Source organism: Oryctolagus cuniculus, chromosome 1 (assembly GCF_964237555.1).
Source record: "Oryctolagus cuniculus chromosome 1, mOryCun1.1, whole genome shotgun sequence".
Lineage (NCBI taxonomy): Eukaryota > Metazoa > Chordata > Mammalia > Lagomorpha > Leporidae > Oryctolagus > Oryctolagus cuniculus.
The window spans coordinates 57,905,075-57,921,061 of NC_091432.1; the positions used below are offsets into that span (position 1 = coordinate 57,905,075).

At 50.9% G+C, this 15,987-nt stretch overlaps 1 protein-coding gene and 1 long non-coding RNA gene across 7 annotated transcripts in view; one reads left to right on the forward strand and one right to left on the reverse strand.

The window, feature by feature from the left end:
• LOC127484357 (uncharacterized) overlaps nt 1–10,350 on the reverse strand; it is a 12,117-nt gene extending 1,767 nt beyond the window's left edge. Inside the window, exons 1-2 of one of the 2 annotated variants that reach the window (XR_011384678.1) lie at nt 10,189–10,350; nt 9,113–9,318 (exon numbers count right to left, since the gene is read on the reverse strand). This is a non-coding gene — a long non-coding RNA (uncharacterized lncRNA). Of the gene's footprint in view, nt 1–9,112; nt 9,319–10,188 lie in introns of those variants that run through there. The other variant, XR_007911250.2, reaches the window with a different exon arrangement.
• A 2,761-nt stretch (nt 10,351–13,111) lies between these two features.
• The window catches only part of LMO1 (LIM domain only 1), a 39,922-nt gene continuing 37,046 nt past the window's right edge, over nt 13,112–15,987 (forward strand). Inside the window, exon 1 of one of the 5 annotated variants that reach the window (XM_051824551.2) lies at nt 13,112–13,347. In XM_051824551.2, the coding sequence (XP_051680511.1) occupies nt 13,326–13,347 (22 nt within the window). In that variant the 5' untranslated portion in view covers nt 13,112–13,325. Of the gene's footprint in view, nt 13,348–13,455; nt 13,577–15,987 lie in introns of those variants that run through there. The other 4 variants (XM_070064692.1, XM_008265685.4, XM_070064698.1 and 1 more) reach the window with 4 other exon arrangements.

Consider the following 15,987-nt stretch of genomic DNA (forward strand, 5'->3'; position numbering starts at 1 on the left):
TGAATAATCCTAAAATAGGTCCCTCTTTCGAGAAGAGTAACATCAGAGATGGAGACAGAGGAGACCACTGAGGGCAGGAATCACTGTAGATGGTTTCCTGGAGGAAGACAGATGAAGCCACGCCACGGAGGACAGGTGAGGCATGGACAGGCAGAGGGGGCATGGCTAGAGCTGTGTGCTTCTGGCAGGGACCAGCCAAGGAAAGGAGAGAAGCCAGGTTTGGAAGACCTGGAACTGTTGGGCTGAAGAGTTTGGACCAGATGCTCTTTGTTAGCATGTTAAAGTGTATTACAGAGGTCTGGGCAGGGCCAAGGACACAGCCTTCAGGACTCCCAGTGCTCTCTCCTATGGGAAGTCCTCCATGGTCCCTAACCAAGCACAATACTCTCCTTTGCTGGATGCTCAAATTCCCAGTGTGTCTGCCTAAGGTTGGAGCCTTTTATGCTTTCCATTGGATGTTAGTTGGGTTTCTTTTGGTTGCACATGATGGAAACCAAACTTATTTTAGAACATCCAAGCCAAGAGAATGGCACGAATGGGCCTGGGGGAGGAGGGAAATAGAATTAAGAAGCAGAAGACTAATGGGTCTGTGTCTGACATCTCTCTGTGCTGTCTGTTCATGTTGGCCTGGTCTTTGCCCCCCGTCCCCAACAACTTTAGCTTCATGGCAGAGAATATGAGCCTTGACTTTTACATCTTATAGCTTCAGCTACCAAAGAGGGGCTGACCTGACTCTCTGGGTCCCAAGTTCAAAACCTCTAGGAGGGAGCCCCATTGATTCAGCTTGACTAGATCCAGGACCCAACAGGCCTTGGGGGTGAATTATGTTAGAACCGGGTGTCTTTCACAGGAACTACGAACAGACGGATGGGTGAGGAGACAATTCCATAATTAGTCCACTGCAGGGACCACAATCCTTGGCACCTAACACGAGGCCTGGCCTTCGGATGAGAGCCACTTGAATGAGGATGGGGGCAGGGGGCTTTCTGTCCATACACGTAGCCAGAAGTCTCAGACTCACCTCTTCTCCTGGCGGTGGGTCTTCTGGCCTGTGTACACCTGGGTTTCCCTTAGGCTATTTGGTTCTAGACCACTAGCTTCTACTCCCAAGCTCCTTTTAGGATCACCTCTGGGCAAACGCTCAAGGTCAGGCTGGGCTGGGCTAGGCTGAGCTAGACTGCACTAGGAGCTGCCCTCTGGGGTACGTGTTTATTTGTTATTACATTGCTCTAAGAGTTGCTGAAAAAATTTGCTGGGACCCTCAGGCAAGGCACAAAATACGAAGTCCTTAACCTGCTGAGCCAGGCACCTATCAGTGGCGTGGAGCTTGGGGAATGCGGTCCCTTGACATTTTTGGGTCCAGAGGCCTGGACCACATCTTCAGTTTCAGAGAGTCTGGTTGACAGCAGCAGAAAGGGCAAGTGAGGGGTGGACTCTGCCGGAGGCCTTACAGTTGGAGCAATTAGGCTAAAATGGCCAAGGGTAGGGTCAGAAAAAAGACATCTCACCGAGCTCACTGGGGAGGTTCTGAAATTTGAAGCTGCCTTAGACAGAGGCAGCAGCTTGTCCAGGCTCCCTACCCATGGCTCCCAGCTCCAGCTGTGACCTCAGCCAAAAAAAAAAAAAAAAAACACACACACACACAAAACAAAAACGCCCTCAGATGCTTCTGCACATCCTGCCCTCCGTCTCTCCCAAGCCCAGGCCTTTGTGTGAGCACCAGGGAACATCTTGCAGGAACTACGCCACGGCTCAGCCTCAGCTCCGGGTCAAGGGCCTCATTCCCACACTGAGCAGCTTTTCAGAAACGAGGGACCTGGCCAAGCAGAACCTGGTGGAACCTGAAGAAACCATGAGGACTGTTTTACTGAGAGAGCACAGAAGCTCAGTGTAATAGGAAAAAAAGAAAGAGAGAAAAGAAAAGAAAAACTGAGCTTCTGTAGCAAAGAGACCCCAAATTACCATGGCTTTATTAAATGGAACTTTATTTCCCTCTCCTAAGAGGAGATGAGAAGGCCAAGCTGGCAATGCTATTCCACAAGGCTACTCAAGGCCCCAGCTTCCTTCCATCTTACTTCTTTGCATTCCATGGGGTGGTGTTCCCCTTTGTTCCAGCCTGAGGGACTAGGGGAGGTACTGGACAGGCAAATTCCTGGTCAACAGAGATGCAAAGTGGCTTGCATCTCTACAGCCTACACGTGAGAGCTGGTGACTTATCTGCACCACTTCTGGGGAGTTGGGAAATGGGGGTCTCCAGCTGGGTACTATGAGCCAGGAGGAAGGGGAGAACAGATTCTGGGGACACAGACAAGTGGTCTGGGACCCTCAGGAAAGTGGCACCCTGGAGATCTGCAGGAAGTAGCAGAATCAGAATCAAGATCTGGGGCTGAGCAGTCGCCACCAAGTCTGAGAGGCCTCAGGGCTTCGGAGAGTTTGGACTAACAGCCTGTCCCCAGCCTGTGGGTGGCTTAATCTGCTCAGCTTGGGCACATCTAGTACAGGTTCTCAGTGGTGGCTGACTGTGACCTCAGGTCTGATGGGACTCAAATATTTCTGTGACTCACCACAAGGGTAGCCTAAGCACAGGGGCTCGGTGCCTGGCTTGGAGAAGCCCAGGCAAGTCCGGGTAACAACGGCCGTGGAGGAAAATGTGCTTCCAGAGGGGAGCTTTGAGCGGGTAGAACCTCGCGGACTGTGTGGATGCTGAGTGAGGGGGACCCCTCTGGCCTCTCTAATCATGGGGCGGGGCAGGCAGACCCTACTAGAGGTTGGGGAGGGGGAGCGGGAGTGCTCCCCCAATGGCTCTACATACCTGGGCCCCTGCCTGCAGCATCAGGACGACTGTTTCTCAGATGCCTGTTCTGTTGGGACATGTGGTTGTAGCTGCAAGGGGACCACCTGCATGTGGGTGTGTTCCCTCCCGTGAGCTTGTCGGGAAACAGTCTGCTCTGTGGGAGTGAGTCACAGTGCTCAGCCCCACAGAGCAGCCAGGGTGGGGAGCCTGGGAAGCTCAACCGCCAGCAGCACCAGCTTCGAGAGCGCTTGGCGGCACCTGGCTTCTCAGAGCCAGCCCAGCGTCGCTCCAGGTCTCCGACTCTCAGCGGACAGGTGATCAGAAGGGTGGAAGAGGGAACAGATGACCCCTGTTGGTGCACAAATCGGGGTTCAGAGTTTAATTGTGAAGTGATAGGTCATGCTAGCTTTAGTTGCTGGGTATCCATAGCCTCAGAGGTGGCCATCGGTGCTCTTGGGACCCTTAGTGAGGGATGTAAAGAAGTGAAGCCATCTGGAGATGTGGGGTTCCCTACAGCCTTACTCTGGCTGCTGGGGGAAGCCCACAAGATCACCAGCAGCTCAGGGGGCTTTGCCATAGTCAGTCCTTAGAACATGCTACTCAGCTAGATAATTCAAAGAGTGGGAGGAAATACTTGAACTGGGCAAACTGGGGCTAGGGTGGTGTATGCATGGAGGGCAAGGCCAAGTTCAGAATCTCTGAGCTTGGTTGTACCGTGGAAACTTTCTGGTCTGACCCATTTCTCTCCATGGCAGAGGGCTGGGGGAGAAGATGCAAACCCTTGTAGCTTAATAGTTTTTCTTTTATCCCTGTCACATAAACAATTATACAAATAACCATGTAATTAACTAGATGGTTGTGATAAGTATGATGGAGGGAAAGTGCAGAAGGCCATGCCAGACTGCCACAGGGAGGTCTAACCTAGTCTTGAGTGCAGAGGCCACCCTGATGTTCAATCCTAGGCCCAAGGAAGCCATTGCAGATAGGAGAGTTGATTGGCAACATCTGATTTGCATTTTTAAAAAGAATTATTTTATTTTTTTTTATATTTGACAGGTAGAGTAATAGACAGAGAGGGAGACAGAGAGAAAGGTCTTCCTTCCACTGGTTCACTCCCCAAATGGCCGCTACAGCTGGAGCTATGCCGATCCGAAGCCAGGAGCCAGGTGTTTTTCCTGGTCTCCCATGCAGGTGCAGGGGCCCAAGGACTTGGGCCATCCTCCACTGCCCTCCCAGGCCACAGCAGAGAGCTGGACTGGAAGAGGAGCAACCGGGACTAGAACCCGGCACCCATGCGGGATGCCAGCGCCGCAGGGGTTCAATAATCAAAAAGATTATGGAAAATGCACATTATGAAATAACTACGACATTGTGATACAGCAGGCTAGGCCACCGCTTGTGACACCTACATGCCATATCATAGTGCTGGCCGGTTCAAGGCCCAGCTGCTCTGCTTCCAACCCAACTTCTTTTTTTGACAGGCAGAGTGGACAGTGAGAGAGAGAGACAGAGAGAAAGGTCTTCCTTTTGCCGTTGGTTCACCCTCCAATGGCCGCCGCGGCCAGCGCGCTGCGGCCAGCACACAGCGCTGATCCGATGGCAGGAGCCAGGAGCCAGGTGCTTTTCCTGGTCTCCCATGGGGTGCAGGGCCCAAGCACCTGGGCCATCCTCCACTGCACTCCCTGACCACAGCAGAGAGCTGGCCTGGAAGAGGGGCAACCGGGACAGAATCCGGCGCCCCGACTGGGACTAGAACCCGGTGTGCCGGCGCCGCAAGGTGGAGGATTAACCTAGTGAGCCGCGGCGCCGGCCTCAACCCCACTTCTTCTAATAGGCCTAGGAAGGCAGCAGAAGGCGGCCCAAGTGCTTGGGCACCTCCCATTCGTGGGGGAGACCAGGATGGACTTCTTAGCTTCTGGCTTCAGCCTGGCCGAGATCTGGCATTTGTGGCCCTTTGGGGAATGGAGCAGTGATGAAAGCTCTGTCTCTTTCTCTCTTGTCTTGCCCTCTTTCCCTGTTGCTCTGCCTTTCAAATTGATTAATTAATCATTTTTAAAAGAGAAAAAAACTATGCATGGATTTCAATTTTTCATACCAAAATAAAATTTTTTTTAGCTCTCTTTTATTTATTGGAGAGGCAGAGTTACAGAGAGAGAGGAGAAGACAGAGAATAAGATCTTCCATCTGCTGGTTCACTTCCAAAATGACAGCAAGAGCCAGGGCTGGGCCAGGATGAATCCAGGAACCAGGAGTGTCTTCTGGGTCTCCCACGTGGGTGAAGAAGCCCAAGGACTTGGGCCATCTTCTGCTGCTTTCTCAGGCACATTAGCAGGGAGCTGGATCAGAAGTGGAGCAGCCAGGACTCAAGCCAGTGCCCATTTGGGATGCTGGTGCTGCAGGTGGTGGCTTAACCCACTACACCACAGCGCCAGCTCTTCAGAGAGCTTTCTGAAGTCCCTTCATGTATAGGTGATTTTCGCTCGTAGAATGGGTTTCCAAAAGGCAAATTTCTAGGTCAGGAGGCATATACACTTTTAGCTGTAGTAGGTAGTGCCAGGTTACCTGCCCCCAATGCTAGCAGTGCCAGGTTACTTGCCTCAGCAACAAAAGAGAGAGTGCCAAGTTTCCCACATTTTTAGCAGACTTGAATATTTTACACTTTCAAAATTTTTTTGCAAGTCTGATGAATTCAAGTAATGAAAACTTATTTTGCTTTAATTTGCATTTTCCCAACTAATAAGGAGAGTAAGGATTTTACTGGCCATTTATACTCAATGGCCTGTTTTTACCTTTTCCAATCTTTCTTTTGAGCTTTTGTCTATACAATTTACAGAAACTCTTTGTTTATACAAGCTTATTCCAGCATCTTTCTTCCTGTACTACCATAGAATAAGTGAATATTTTTCCAGTGAATCATATGTACTTTCCCTTGTTAATGACACTGAAGTTTTAAAAATCAGGTTTAGCATGTCTAGCTATCTTTTCCTTTGTTAGTCCTACAAAATTCATTCATGTTATTATCCAAATCTATTAAATTTTGCTCTAAAAATGTCTTTTGATACTTTTCACTGTTTTATATTTAAATATCTAAACTACTTAGGGCACAATTTCCATATTTAGGGGGAGGTAGAGGTCACAGTTATTTCTTCCAGGTTGATAACCAGTTATAGTAGCCCCATTTCTTAAAAAAAAAACCTTTACAATTGAAATACCATACAACTCACCCATGTAAAGTGTACCATGCAATGTATGTTGGTATAGTCACAGAAATGTAGTTTCCGCAGTCAACTTGGGATCATCTCAAAAAGAAAGCCGGTCCCCTTCAGCTCTCACCCCACCTCCCTCAGTCCCTGGCGGCCAACACCCGCTTCCACCCACCTCCCTGTGAACGTGGAGTGGCATGTCAGTGTGTTTTTGCCCATTTTCCCGGTGAACAATGATGGTGAGCAGCTCTTCAGGTGCTCATTGGCTTGTTTATACAAAATCTCTTGGAGAAATGAGAAATGTCTGTTCACATAACAGTACCATTTGTAAATTTTTTTCCTGATGAATTCAAGTGCAACTTTTATCATACTTTAAATTCCTTTCTTTACCTGGGCCCTTTGATTGGCTGTCTTCCTCAGATCTATTTATCTCTTCCTGGCTTGTACCATACTATTAAGATAATGGTGGCTTTGTAGTGTGTTTTATTATCTGATAACACAAGTTCTCTTCAACTAGTCTTTCTTTTCAGGTTTCCTTGACTAGTCTCATATATGTACTTTTCAAATGTATTTCAAATTAGATATTTTTACAGTTCTAAAAATTTTAAATTTGTTGTTCTAATAGAAGTTGCATTATAGCCATTATTAAAAGTTTTATAAAAAGGATTGGCTTTTTATGATAATAAGTCTTCTCTTTCTGTGTGTTCAGATCTTGTGATGTGCCCTGTGATGCTCAGTTTAGATGATGCTGGTGTTGTCTTAAAATTATTCCTGGGCATTTTATGGCTTTGTCATTGGTAGAAATTATATATTTCTTTATTTTAATTTCCAATATATCATTGCATTTCGAAAAAATCCTACAGGTTTCTACTTGTCTTTTATTAGCTACTTCCCCAATTATCTATTTCTGGTAGCTTTTTTTCTGGTAGTTTATTTTTTGAAAGGCAGAGCAACAGAAAGAAGGAGGGACAGAGAGAGAAAGATAACTTCTACTGACTAATTCACTCTCCAAATGACCACAATAGCCAGGAGTGGGCCAAGTTAAAGCCCAGAACCAGGGACTCCATCCTGGTCTCCCACAGGGATGCTGGGACCCAAATGCTTAGACCATCTTTCTCTGCTTTCCCAGGTGCATTAGCAGAAGGTGGATCAGAGGGGAGCGTCTGGGACTGGAAACAGTATTCCAATATGGAATGCTGGTGTCATAAGCTGTGCCTTAATCTGCTGTGCACAGGGCTGGCCCCATGATTCTACTAGATATAATTAGAGTTTCTTGATTTATAATCACATAATTTGTAAATAAATATTATTTTTTCCTCTTAAAAACCAGCTGTTTATTCTGATTAGTCCATTTTATTGCTATATTGAATTAAAGTCTCCCCCAAAAGTTGAATAATAATAAACAACCTGTCTTATTCTCACTTTATGGAAATAGCTCCAGAATGTCATTGTGCATATACTTACTATTTGGTTTTAGTAAACAGTCGTAGCAAATGGAAGTAGTTTTCTTGTATTTCTGTTTTGCTTAATATTTTATAAGCAATACGTGCTGAACTTTATCACATGATTTTTCAACATCTGTTACTATAATTATATTTTGTTCCCTTTATTTGTTGGTGTAGTGATTCCAGTGATAGATTTCCTGATTGCTGAGTCACGTTTATTGTGTTAACAAACCCTCCTTCTTCATGGTGCATTATTATCCTCAGATTCTTCCCTTATCCAGCTAGTTAACATTTTATTCTGGATTTTTCATTCATATCCAAACTATTCTGTATATTTTTTTTCTTTTCTTTCATTAAAAATTCAATCTTCATAAGGTTTGGGGATTAAGAAAAGGCAGGAAGTTTTCCAACTTTTTCTCATGTCTGGAATAGTTTAAGTACCATGAAAATCATCTGCTTTTAAAGTTTACATAAAACTTATCTTGAATATAGTCTATATCTTGGGACTTTTTAATTTTAATTGTGATCCAGAAGTAGAATTGCTGGATCACAGAATACCTTGTGCTGTTTCAAGGGCCAAGTTTTAATGTCTTTAAAATTTTTTTCATTTGTTAGCCTATTCAGGATTTCAACTTCTTCTATGCTCAGTTTTATAATTTTACACTTTTCTTGAATTCATCTATTTTTTCAGTTTCGCTTTTACTTTTATAAGTTTACACATAATATTGTTATAATTCTTTAACCTTTTCTGTATCCTGTGTTGTGTCTCTTTTCTTATACCTAATTACATACATTTTTGTTTTTCTGTATTTTCTTAAGCAGGTATTCCTAGAGGAGGGGAGGTTCTACTTTGTTGCCTTTTCATGTTTAAAAATTTTATTTCCTCATTTTACTTACTTGAAAGGGAGAGAGAGAGAGAAAGTCCTCCACTCACTGGTTCACTTCCCAAATGCTCACAACATCTTGGGGGTGGGCCAGGGCGAAGCCATAGCCAGAAACTCTGTGCTAGTCTCCCACATGTGTGGTAGGGATCCATGTACTTAGACAGCTACCTGCTGTCCTCCTGGGCACACATTAGCTGGAATCTGGAATTGGGAGCAAGGCAGGCTCTCCAATGTAAGGTGCAGGTTTCCCAAGCAATGTCTGAACTGCTGTGCCCAAAACCTGCCCCTAAGTAGTCTTTTCAAAGAACCAGGTTTTGATTATAATTTTTCCTTTTAATTATTTTTCTATCATTTGTTCATTTTCTAGTTCATTAATTTCCAACTTTAACTTTATTAATGTTCTTTTTTGGGCTTAGTTTAGTCTCTTCTAATTTCTTAGATTGAATGTCTAGCTCATTTGCTTTCAGTCTTTCATTTGTTTTTTTAAACACTGAAAGCATTTAAGGCTATATATTTTCCTCTGAGTACAGCTGTGTCCTGTAAGTTCTGTATGATGTTCTATGTTCTCTTTTTCATTATCAGGTGATTTGCAATTTCAGTTTTGTTCTTATTTTTGATTTAAGAGGTTGTTCCTTAACTTTCAAGAAGGTTAGGCTTTCAATCCTGAAGTTAGCTGTGTTTGACATTAAAATTGATGTTTCCACTCCCTCTCTGCTCTCATTTGCTTGGTGTATCTTTCCATATTGATTTATTTTCAGTCTTTTTTCTCACCTTGTTTTGAAAGTATTTCTTGTAAACAACATTTGGTGGCATTTTATTTTTTTTAACTTGCACAATCTGGTTTTTGATAGGGAAGCTCACTCTGCACTTTCAGTTCAATATTCTGATTCCCCAGGCTCCAGTGCCCTCAGAGGAAGCAGGTGCTTGCAGCGGGGGCTGCTCCCCCGTTATCGTTCTGGTCCTTTCTTGCTCACAGGCCTTTCCCTTCATTCCTGTCATTCAGCAAAGATAAGTTGCAGCATCAATCTGTACCAATGATCAGTGCCAGGTTTCACATGTTTACCATAATTAGCCCAAATTCTGATGCTTCGATTCTGCTTTTCAGGATCCTTGTCTCCAGTAAGTTAATTGTAAGACCTTCTAGAAATACTTACCTTTGTAACCCACGTGTCTTTTAGATACCACTAGATTGGGATCCCCAGATAGCCAGGTTTGGGAACTGGTGATTGGCTGAGGAACAGATGCATCCTATAGGACTCCAGCTGCTGCCTGGTGCTCTTGCACTCTTGCTCTCGCTCAGGTTGCTGCCAGTGTCACCAAGTTGCTGACCCTAGCTGCTCTTTTCTTTCTTGGCCTGGCAAGATGACACCTTAGCTCCTCGTGACCAAAGCGGGTCAAAGGCAGAGGGGCTCCCATGGCTAAGCTCTAGGGCTCCTAGTGACCAGTCCTGCATAGGCAGCACTGTCCCCATCTCCAGTGCTGCTCAGGAGTGCAGCAGGCCTGCTTGGTGCCACACCTGCCACAGTCACTCCCTCCAGACTCCAGGCCTTGCTGCTCCCGCTAGTCCACCCAAGATCTCCTCTCAGGCACTTCCTGGTCCCTCCCCCAGCAAGGCTCCCTGTGGGGACCTCAGTCCTTATGATAGGTCTGTCCCTGTCTCAGTCCCAGCTGGGAACTGAGTTCAGTGTTTCAGGACTTGCAGCCCCTTATAAATGCGCAGATAGGGCGGGGCATCTCTTCCAGTGCCTACCCACACTCCATGGCCGTTAAGCTCTCTGAACTTTCTCTTTTTCTCTCAAACCCACCAGGCTGGTCTCTCCCCACCCCAAAGATTTATTTATTTATTTTTTTGAAAGACTTACAGCAGAGAGAAGTCTTCTGTTAGTTCACTTTCCAGATGGCTGCAACGGCTGGAGCTGGGCTGACCCAAAATCAGGAGCCAGGAGCTTCTTCTGGGTCTCCCACATGGGTGCAGGGGCCTGAAGATTTGGGCCATCTTCTACTGCTATCCCAGGCCACAGCAGAGAGCTGGATCAGAAGTGGAGCAGCCAGGACTCAAACTGATGCCCATGTGGGATGCTAGCACTGCAGGCTGTGGCTTTACTCATTAAGTCACAGCACTGGCCCCTAGGCTAATCTTTTAAGAACTCACACAAGCCTTTGTCTCAAGTGAAAGAGGGGGGTGATGCCAAGTATGGGCCGGGTGCACACCACAGGCCAGGTACTCTGAGTGTGACCTCTGGACAAGCAGAGATACCCAATTGCAGGGCTGTTCTAGTACATATGGGGGCTTTTGTGCAAATCAGCAAACAGTGCCCTCCCAGGATGGGTGCAGCACATACCAGACGCATGGCCTGGGCAACAGAGAGAGGGCAGAGTTTCAGGTCTCACTTGTCTCTTTGACCTCATGCAAGGACCAGCCAGAAGCACTGAGCTAGGCAGTGGCCCTGCCCAGCTACACACAGAACTAAACAGAGAGAACATTAGGATCCAAATATTGGGCCTCCAGAGGATGCACACTCCTGGGCTCTGGTCCATACCAACCCCTGAGATCCTGGAGAAATGCAGCCCAAGAGTCTCTCCTGCAAAGTGCCTATTCTTATATCTAAAAGCCCAAACCCTCAACTGCACAGTTCCCGTGTCTTGCTGTTTGGCTCCCATTTCCCCCAGGGAGCCAGCAAAGACTCTTCATGCCAGCTCTGTCCTTCCCCTCCAAGGAGAAGTGGATTCCCTGTCCCCAGAGGCAGACTATCCTCTAGGCCTCAACAGAATGAGCACACACCACTCAGCAACCCTAGCCTTTACACAGAGCCAGTCACTCACACCAACACAGGGCAGCTGTTTGCTTAGCAGATTCTGGAAGTGAGGAGGACTTTTTAAGCGAATCAATGCAGAAGTCCCTGGATCAGGCCCTGCAGGGTGCATTCCCTCAAGGTGAAGCCATCCAGAGGGGGCAGGAGCGCTAGTGGTGGTAGCAAAGCTCCCCCAGAATGTGGAGAGCCTGAACCGACAGACAGGCTGTATCTTGAAGACAATGAGAAACCATCAAAGATTTGGGGGGGGGGGGAGTCAGGAGAGTAGCAGGGCTTGATCTTGGCATGAGGAAGATGACTCAAGCGCCTTGTGCCGGGTGGTGAGGAGAAAGGATTTGTCAAATGCCGGCGTGGCATGGTCACTCTCAGTGGCTTGGTGCTGGAGAATTGAGAGCAGCCAATTTGGGAAACCATTTTGAAGAGCACCTCTGAACACCTCCCTCCCCCTTTCTTCACTAAATGGAATATAATCCCCGCAATCATTTCACAAACTTTCCCAGACACCATGTGGGTCTGTGTGCAGGAACAGAGCAGGAAGGGAGGAACCAGGACAGCCCCCACCCCAGCCTTTATCCCCACCCCTCAATCTGAATGTGTTTTGATAAGTGGGGGCTTGGAAACAGCATAACGGTGACTAACTGCGCCTCCCCCACCAATTAAATTTTTTAAAAAGCTGCTATGGAAGGAGCGAATATTAGTTTCCTGATTTATAAAGCCAAATGGATTAAGCTCATTCATTGCCCGAGGAAACAAAAAGGAACTCTTCAATACCTCTGTGCACATTGAGAGCGGGGACAATACCGGTCTTTAGAAAGCAGAAACCTAATTTGGGGGAATCAATTACCCTCTGTGTCCCTGCCTCTGTGGGCTCTCTCACTGGCTCTCTCAATAGAGATTTCCTGGGAGGTAAATGGTGGAGAAGTTGGTCAGCCACGGGCGACACCCCCACGCAGCCTTGAGACAGGAGGCCAGGCACTAGGCACAGGGTGGGGGAAGGGGGTGCCTGGGTGTCAAGCATTTGTGGTAATGGGAGTGGTGAGGACATTTAGTGGGGACGGTATTGGGAGGGGGATGGGATGGGGTTTTACAGCTGGGGAGTGGGGAAGGGCAAGGCTGAGCCAGTGTCCCGACAGGTGATGGGGGAACCCTGTGGCCCTCCCGATTCCACCCGGATCATTCTCGCGTGGTCTGCAGTCTCCCCAGAGGGTCTGAGCAGGCGGCCGGCAATGGCTGGGGCAGTAACGAAGAAAGAAAGGGGATCCCGTGGCGCGGGCCAGAATTGCCGCGGAGTCACAGCCGCACGGTCACAGCCACTCACATTCCTGTGCCGGGTCTCCAGGCCCCCAGGGACGCACCCAGCCCGCCGCGCTCCCACGCTCCTCCCGCGGCGCCCCCAGTCCCAGGCTTGGAGTCCACTCTCCCGCCGGCGCGGCCACAAGGCTGGCCGCTGCCCGTCCGGGGGCCCAGCTCGCCGCACGGCCCTCCCTCTGGCGTGCGGTCACACACGCACGCACACACAGCCCTCACACGCACACACTCTGGCTGTGCTTTTGTGTTTTGTCAGAATTAATGAGAAAAGTTCCCGTGCCCTGCGGGTAATTAGTGTCCTTGGAGTTAAATAAGCTAATGGCGGGCACCTCTGGCCCAAGCAATTATGTTTGTGTATTGAATAATTGATTCAAAGGGGGGAAGGGCCGCTAATCAGATCTGAGCATAATGAATTGATTTAATTAACAGGGGAATCTGAGGGGCCCTGGGAAATGCAGGCTTCACTCTGCTGAGGCGAGCGCGGCCGGTACGGAGAGAGAACGCGCGCCGCTCCGGCTCCGCTCCGCTCTGCTCCGGCTGAGGCTGCCGCTCCGGCTCCAGCCCGGCCCGCTCCGGCCCGGACAGCGGCTGCTCGCGCGGCCCCAGCGAGCCCGGCCGGGCAATTACGCCCGTGCGCCCGCCCCCGCGCCCGCCCGGAGCCGCGCCGCGCCCTCTCCCTCCTCCCGCGCTCCCTGCCCGCGGGGCTGCGCTCTGGGCGCCGCTCGGGCCGCCCCGGTCGGCGGCCGCGGCTCGCGGGGCGCGGAGCCCGCGAGGGGCCCGCAGGAGCAGCGCGGGCGGGCGGGCGGCGGCGGCTGGAGTGCGAGCCGCGCGCCCCTCGGCGTCCTGGGCCTGTGTCTAGCTGGAGTCGCCGGGCGACCATGGTGTTGGACCAGGAGGATGGTAGGTGCCTGGCGCGCGGTGCCATGCCGCGCGGCGCGTGGGGCATGGGGCGGGGGGGTGGGCGGGCGAGCTCTGTCCAGGCCATCCCGCTCAGCGGCAGCGGCCCCCGCGCCCGCCCCGGCTGCCTTGGGCCGCTTGGCCGCTTCCGGAAGCGCGGCGGCGGAGTGTGCGTTCGTGTGTGTCTGTGGAGGGTGCCGGGCGCAACCCCCGGGGTGGCTCCGCGGGACGGGTAAGTCTCATGGGCCAGCTGGAGCCCGCCGACCCCGCACGCTGTGGCCGAGAACTTTGCCGCTGGCTCTGACTGCCTCGCAGGCACCAGGAGCGCCTCTGCGACCCGCGCCGCGGGGACGCCGCAGTTCGAGCCAGTCCCAGGCCTCTGGGTGTCTGGTGGTCCCTCTGCCGCTCGCCGCTGGGGACGAGGGTGCAGTCTAAGCCCCGTGGTCTTGGGGCCCCTCAGGCCTGGGACTTCACAGCTGCGGGCCCCCAGCCAGGCACTTTGGGAGGGGCTGCCCTGGCTCGGGTAGAAGAGTGGGCCATAAAACTCCACCAAAACCAGGTTCAATCAGAGAGGCACGTTTGCCTCGGGCTGCTCAGTGGCCAGTCCCTGGTGGTCATTTTGTATCAGTAATCTTGTGTCTCTTCTCTTAAGGAGCTCCCCACCTCCAAACTAGTAAGCTTTGGGCTCACAAAGTCTTGGATCCACGCTGGGTCCATCTCACACCCTAGCCTCTGCTAGTCCCTTGGGAGCACCGGAAGCCCTGGTTATCCAGAGACGTCCCCAGGGTCTGGAGGATGCAGAGTTGTGGCAGAAGGACGGGAGACTGGGGAGAGACTCTGGCCACCTGGCCTTCCTTTCTGGCCCCTCTAGTCCCTGCCACCTCCCACAGTGACCAGCTGAACTACTTTGCCCAGGAGTGCCTGGATTTTAGCCCTTAAAGTCCTGCAAGGGAGGACACCCTCCGTCCCAGGGTACACCTGGACGGTTGGGCAGCCCACACCTGCACCTTTCCCAGGGCTGTTGTGTGGCTGCGGCTTGGCCTTCATCGAGGAGGAGGAGACGTGTGTTTTCTGGGGTGCAGATCTGGCGTAGGCCTCACCGGGGGCCTAAGAGTTGTGACCGCAGCCTTGGAGAAGGTCTGTCCGAGTTCTCCAGAAACCAGACAGAGAAAGCTTCCCCACTGTGCACCTCTGCACTCCCGCTGCTAGCAAGTGCTTGGGCACTGGCCGCTTTTAGGGGGCAGGGCAGCGTCTGAACTTGGCCTGCGGGCATCCTGGTTGCATTGCAGAGTCTGTACGGCCACTCTGTGCTGTCAGCTCTAGTACTCAAGAAAAGCAGTCCTTGTCACCTTGAATACCTCTCTCAGTATTACCTGTGAAGCCAACTTGTGACCCCGTCTTGTAGACAGTTGCACTGTGTCGGGAGCAGGGCCCTCAGGTGGAGGTACATCTGACAGCCTCCCCAGAAAGTTCTGGAATATCTGGTCTGCCTAGGCCCTCAGGCTCCGAGTCTCACCACCCCCCCCCCCGCCCCCAGTGCAGGAAGCCTTCCTGCCAGACACAAGGACAAACCGCAGTTCCCTGCACAGAAATGCATAAGACAACTAGTACCAGTGCTTTTCTCCTCACAGTAGTCAGGGTGCTGCTCACCTGCTGCCCCCCCCCCCCCCCGCACTGCTGTGCCCACAAGTTTTTTTCCCAGGGCATTCTGGAGCACTCTCGGCGTGCCAAAGTGTGAGCACACGCTCATCACCTGTGGAATGTGTTGGTGAAAACAGCCTCTCCCGGCCCCAGGGGGATCTCAGGATTCCACTCTGGAGTTACGGGCGTGTCCCCGGGTCTGGAGGCAGCTTGGATGGGGGTGAGCCCAGGGGTAGGAGTTACCTCTGGGCTGAGGAGGAGGAGGGATGGGATGAGTGAAGCTCCTGTCTGGCTCCGTCATCCCAGCAGGGCCCTTCCGGTGTCTGGAGACCCTCTGAGAGCTGGTGGGCAGCTCTGTAACCCAGTAGTGTAGGTCCCCCTTCAGGTCACAGGGGAGTGCCACCCTCCCACCTGGAGGTGCAGAGTCAGCCAGCCACCTGTGAGCACCAGTAGTCATCATAGCAGCTGCAGGCCCCTGCTGGCACGCCCACCCTGCTTCTGTGACACACTGCCTGCTACCCCAGGCCTCGGGCACAGGAGCCCCAACTCCCCAAAGGGATGCCAGCTGTGTGGCCGCTAATTGGGTAACCTTGGGGGCTGGCGTGAGCTGGAGCCAGCACAAAGACAGCCAAGCACCACACAAGGTGGGCATGGGGGGCAACTGGCCTTGGCTGAGTGAGGAGAAGCAGCCCTTGTGGAGTGAATGAGCCCTGGGAGCACGGAGGACAGCTGCCCCTTGCCTGCCTGTCCGGCCCCCAGCTCAGGCAGGGGCGCGGGGCTGGCACCACATGTGCCAGTGGCAGCCATGCCAGAGCCTCCCTCAGACCTCGAGGGCAGAGCTGTGGCGGCAGTGGCAGGGAGAGATCAAGCTTGCAGTCCTGAGGGACGGCGAGCCTGAGCAAAATGATATATTTAACATCAAATATACTCAAGGACTATTAGGATTAAGTATTCGAGATGAAGGGGAAAGCGAAACCCTCTGAGCTGCCGAGGAGGCATCTC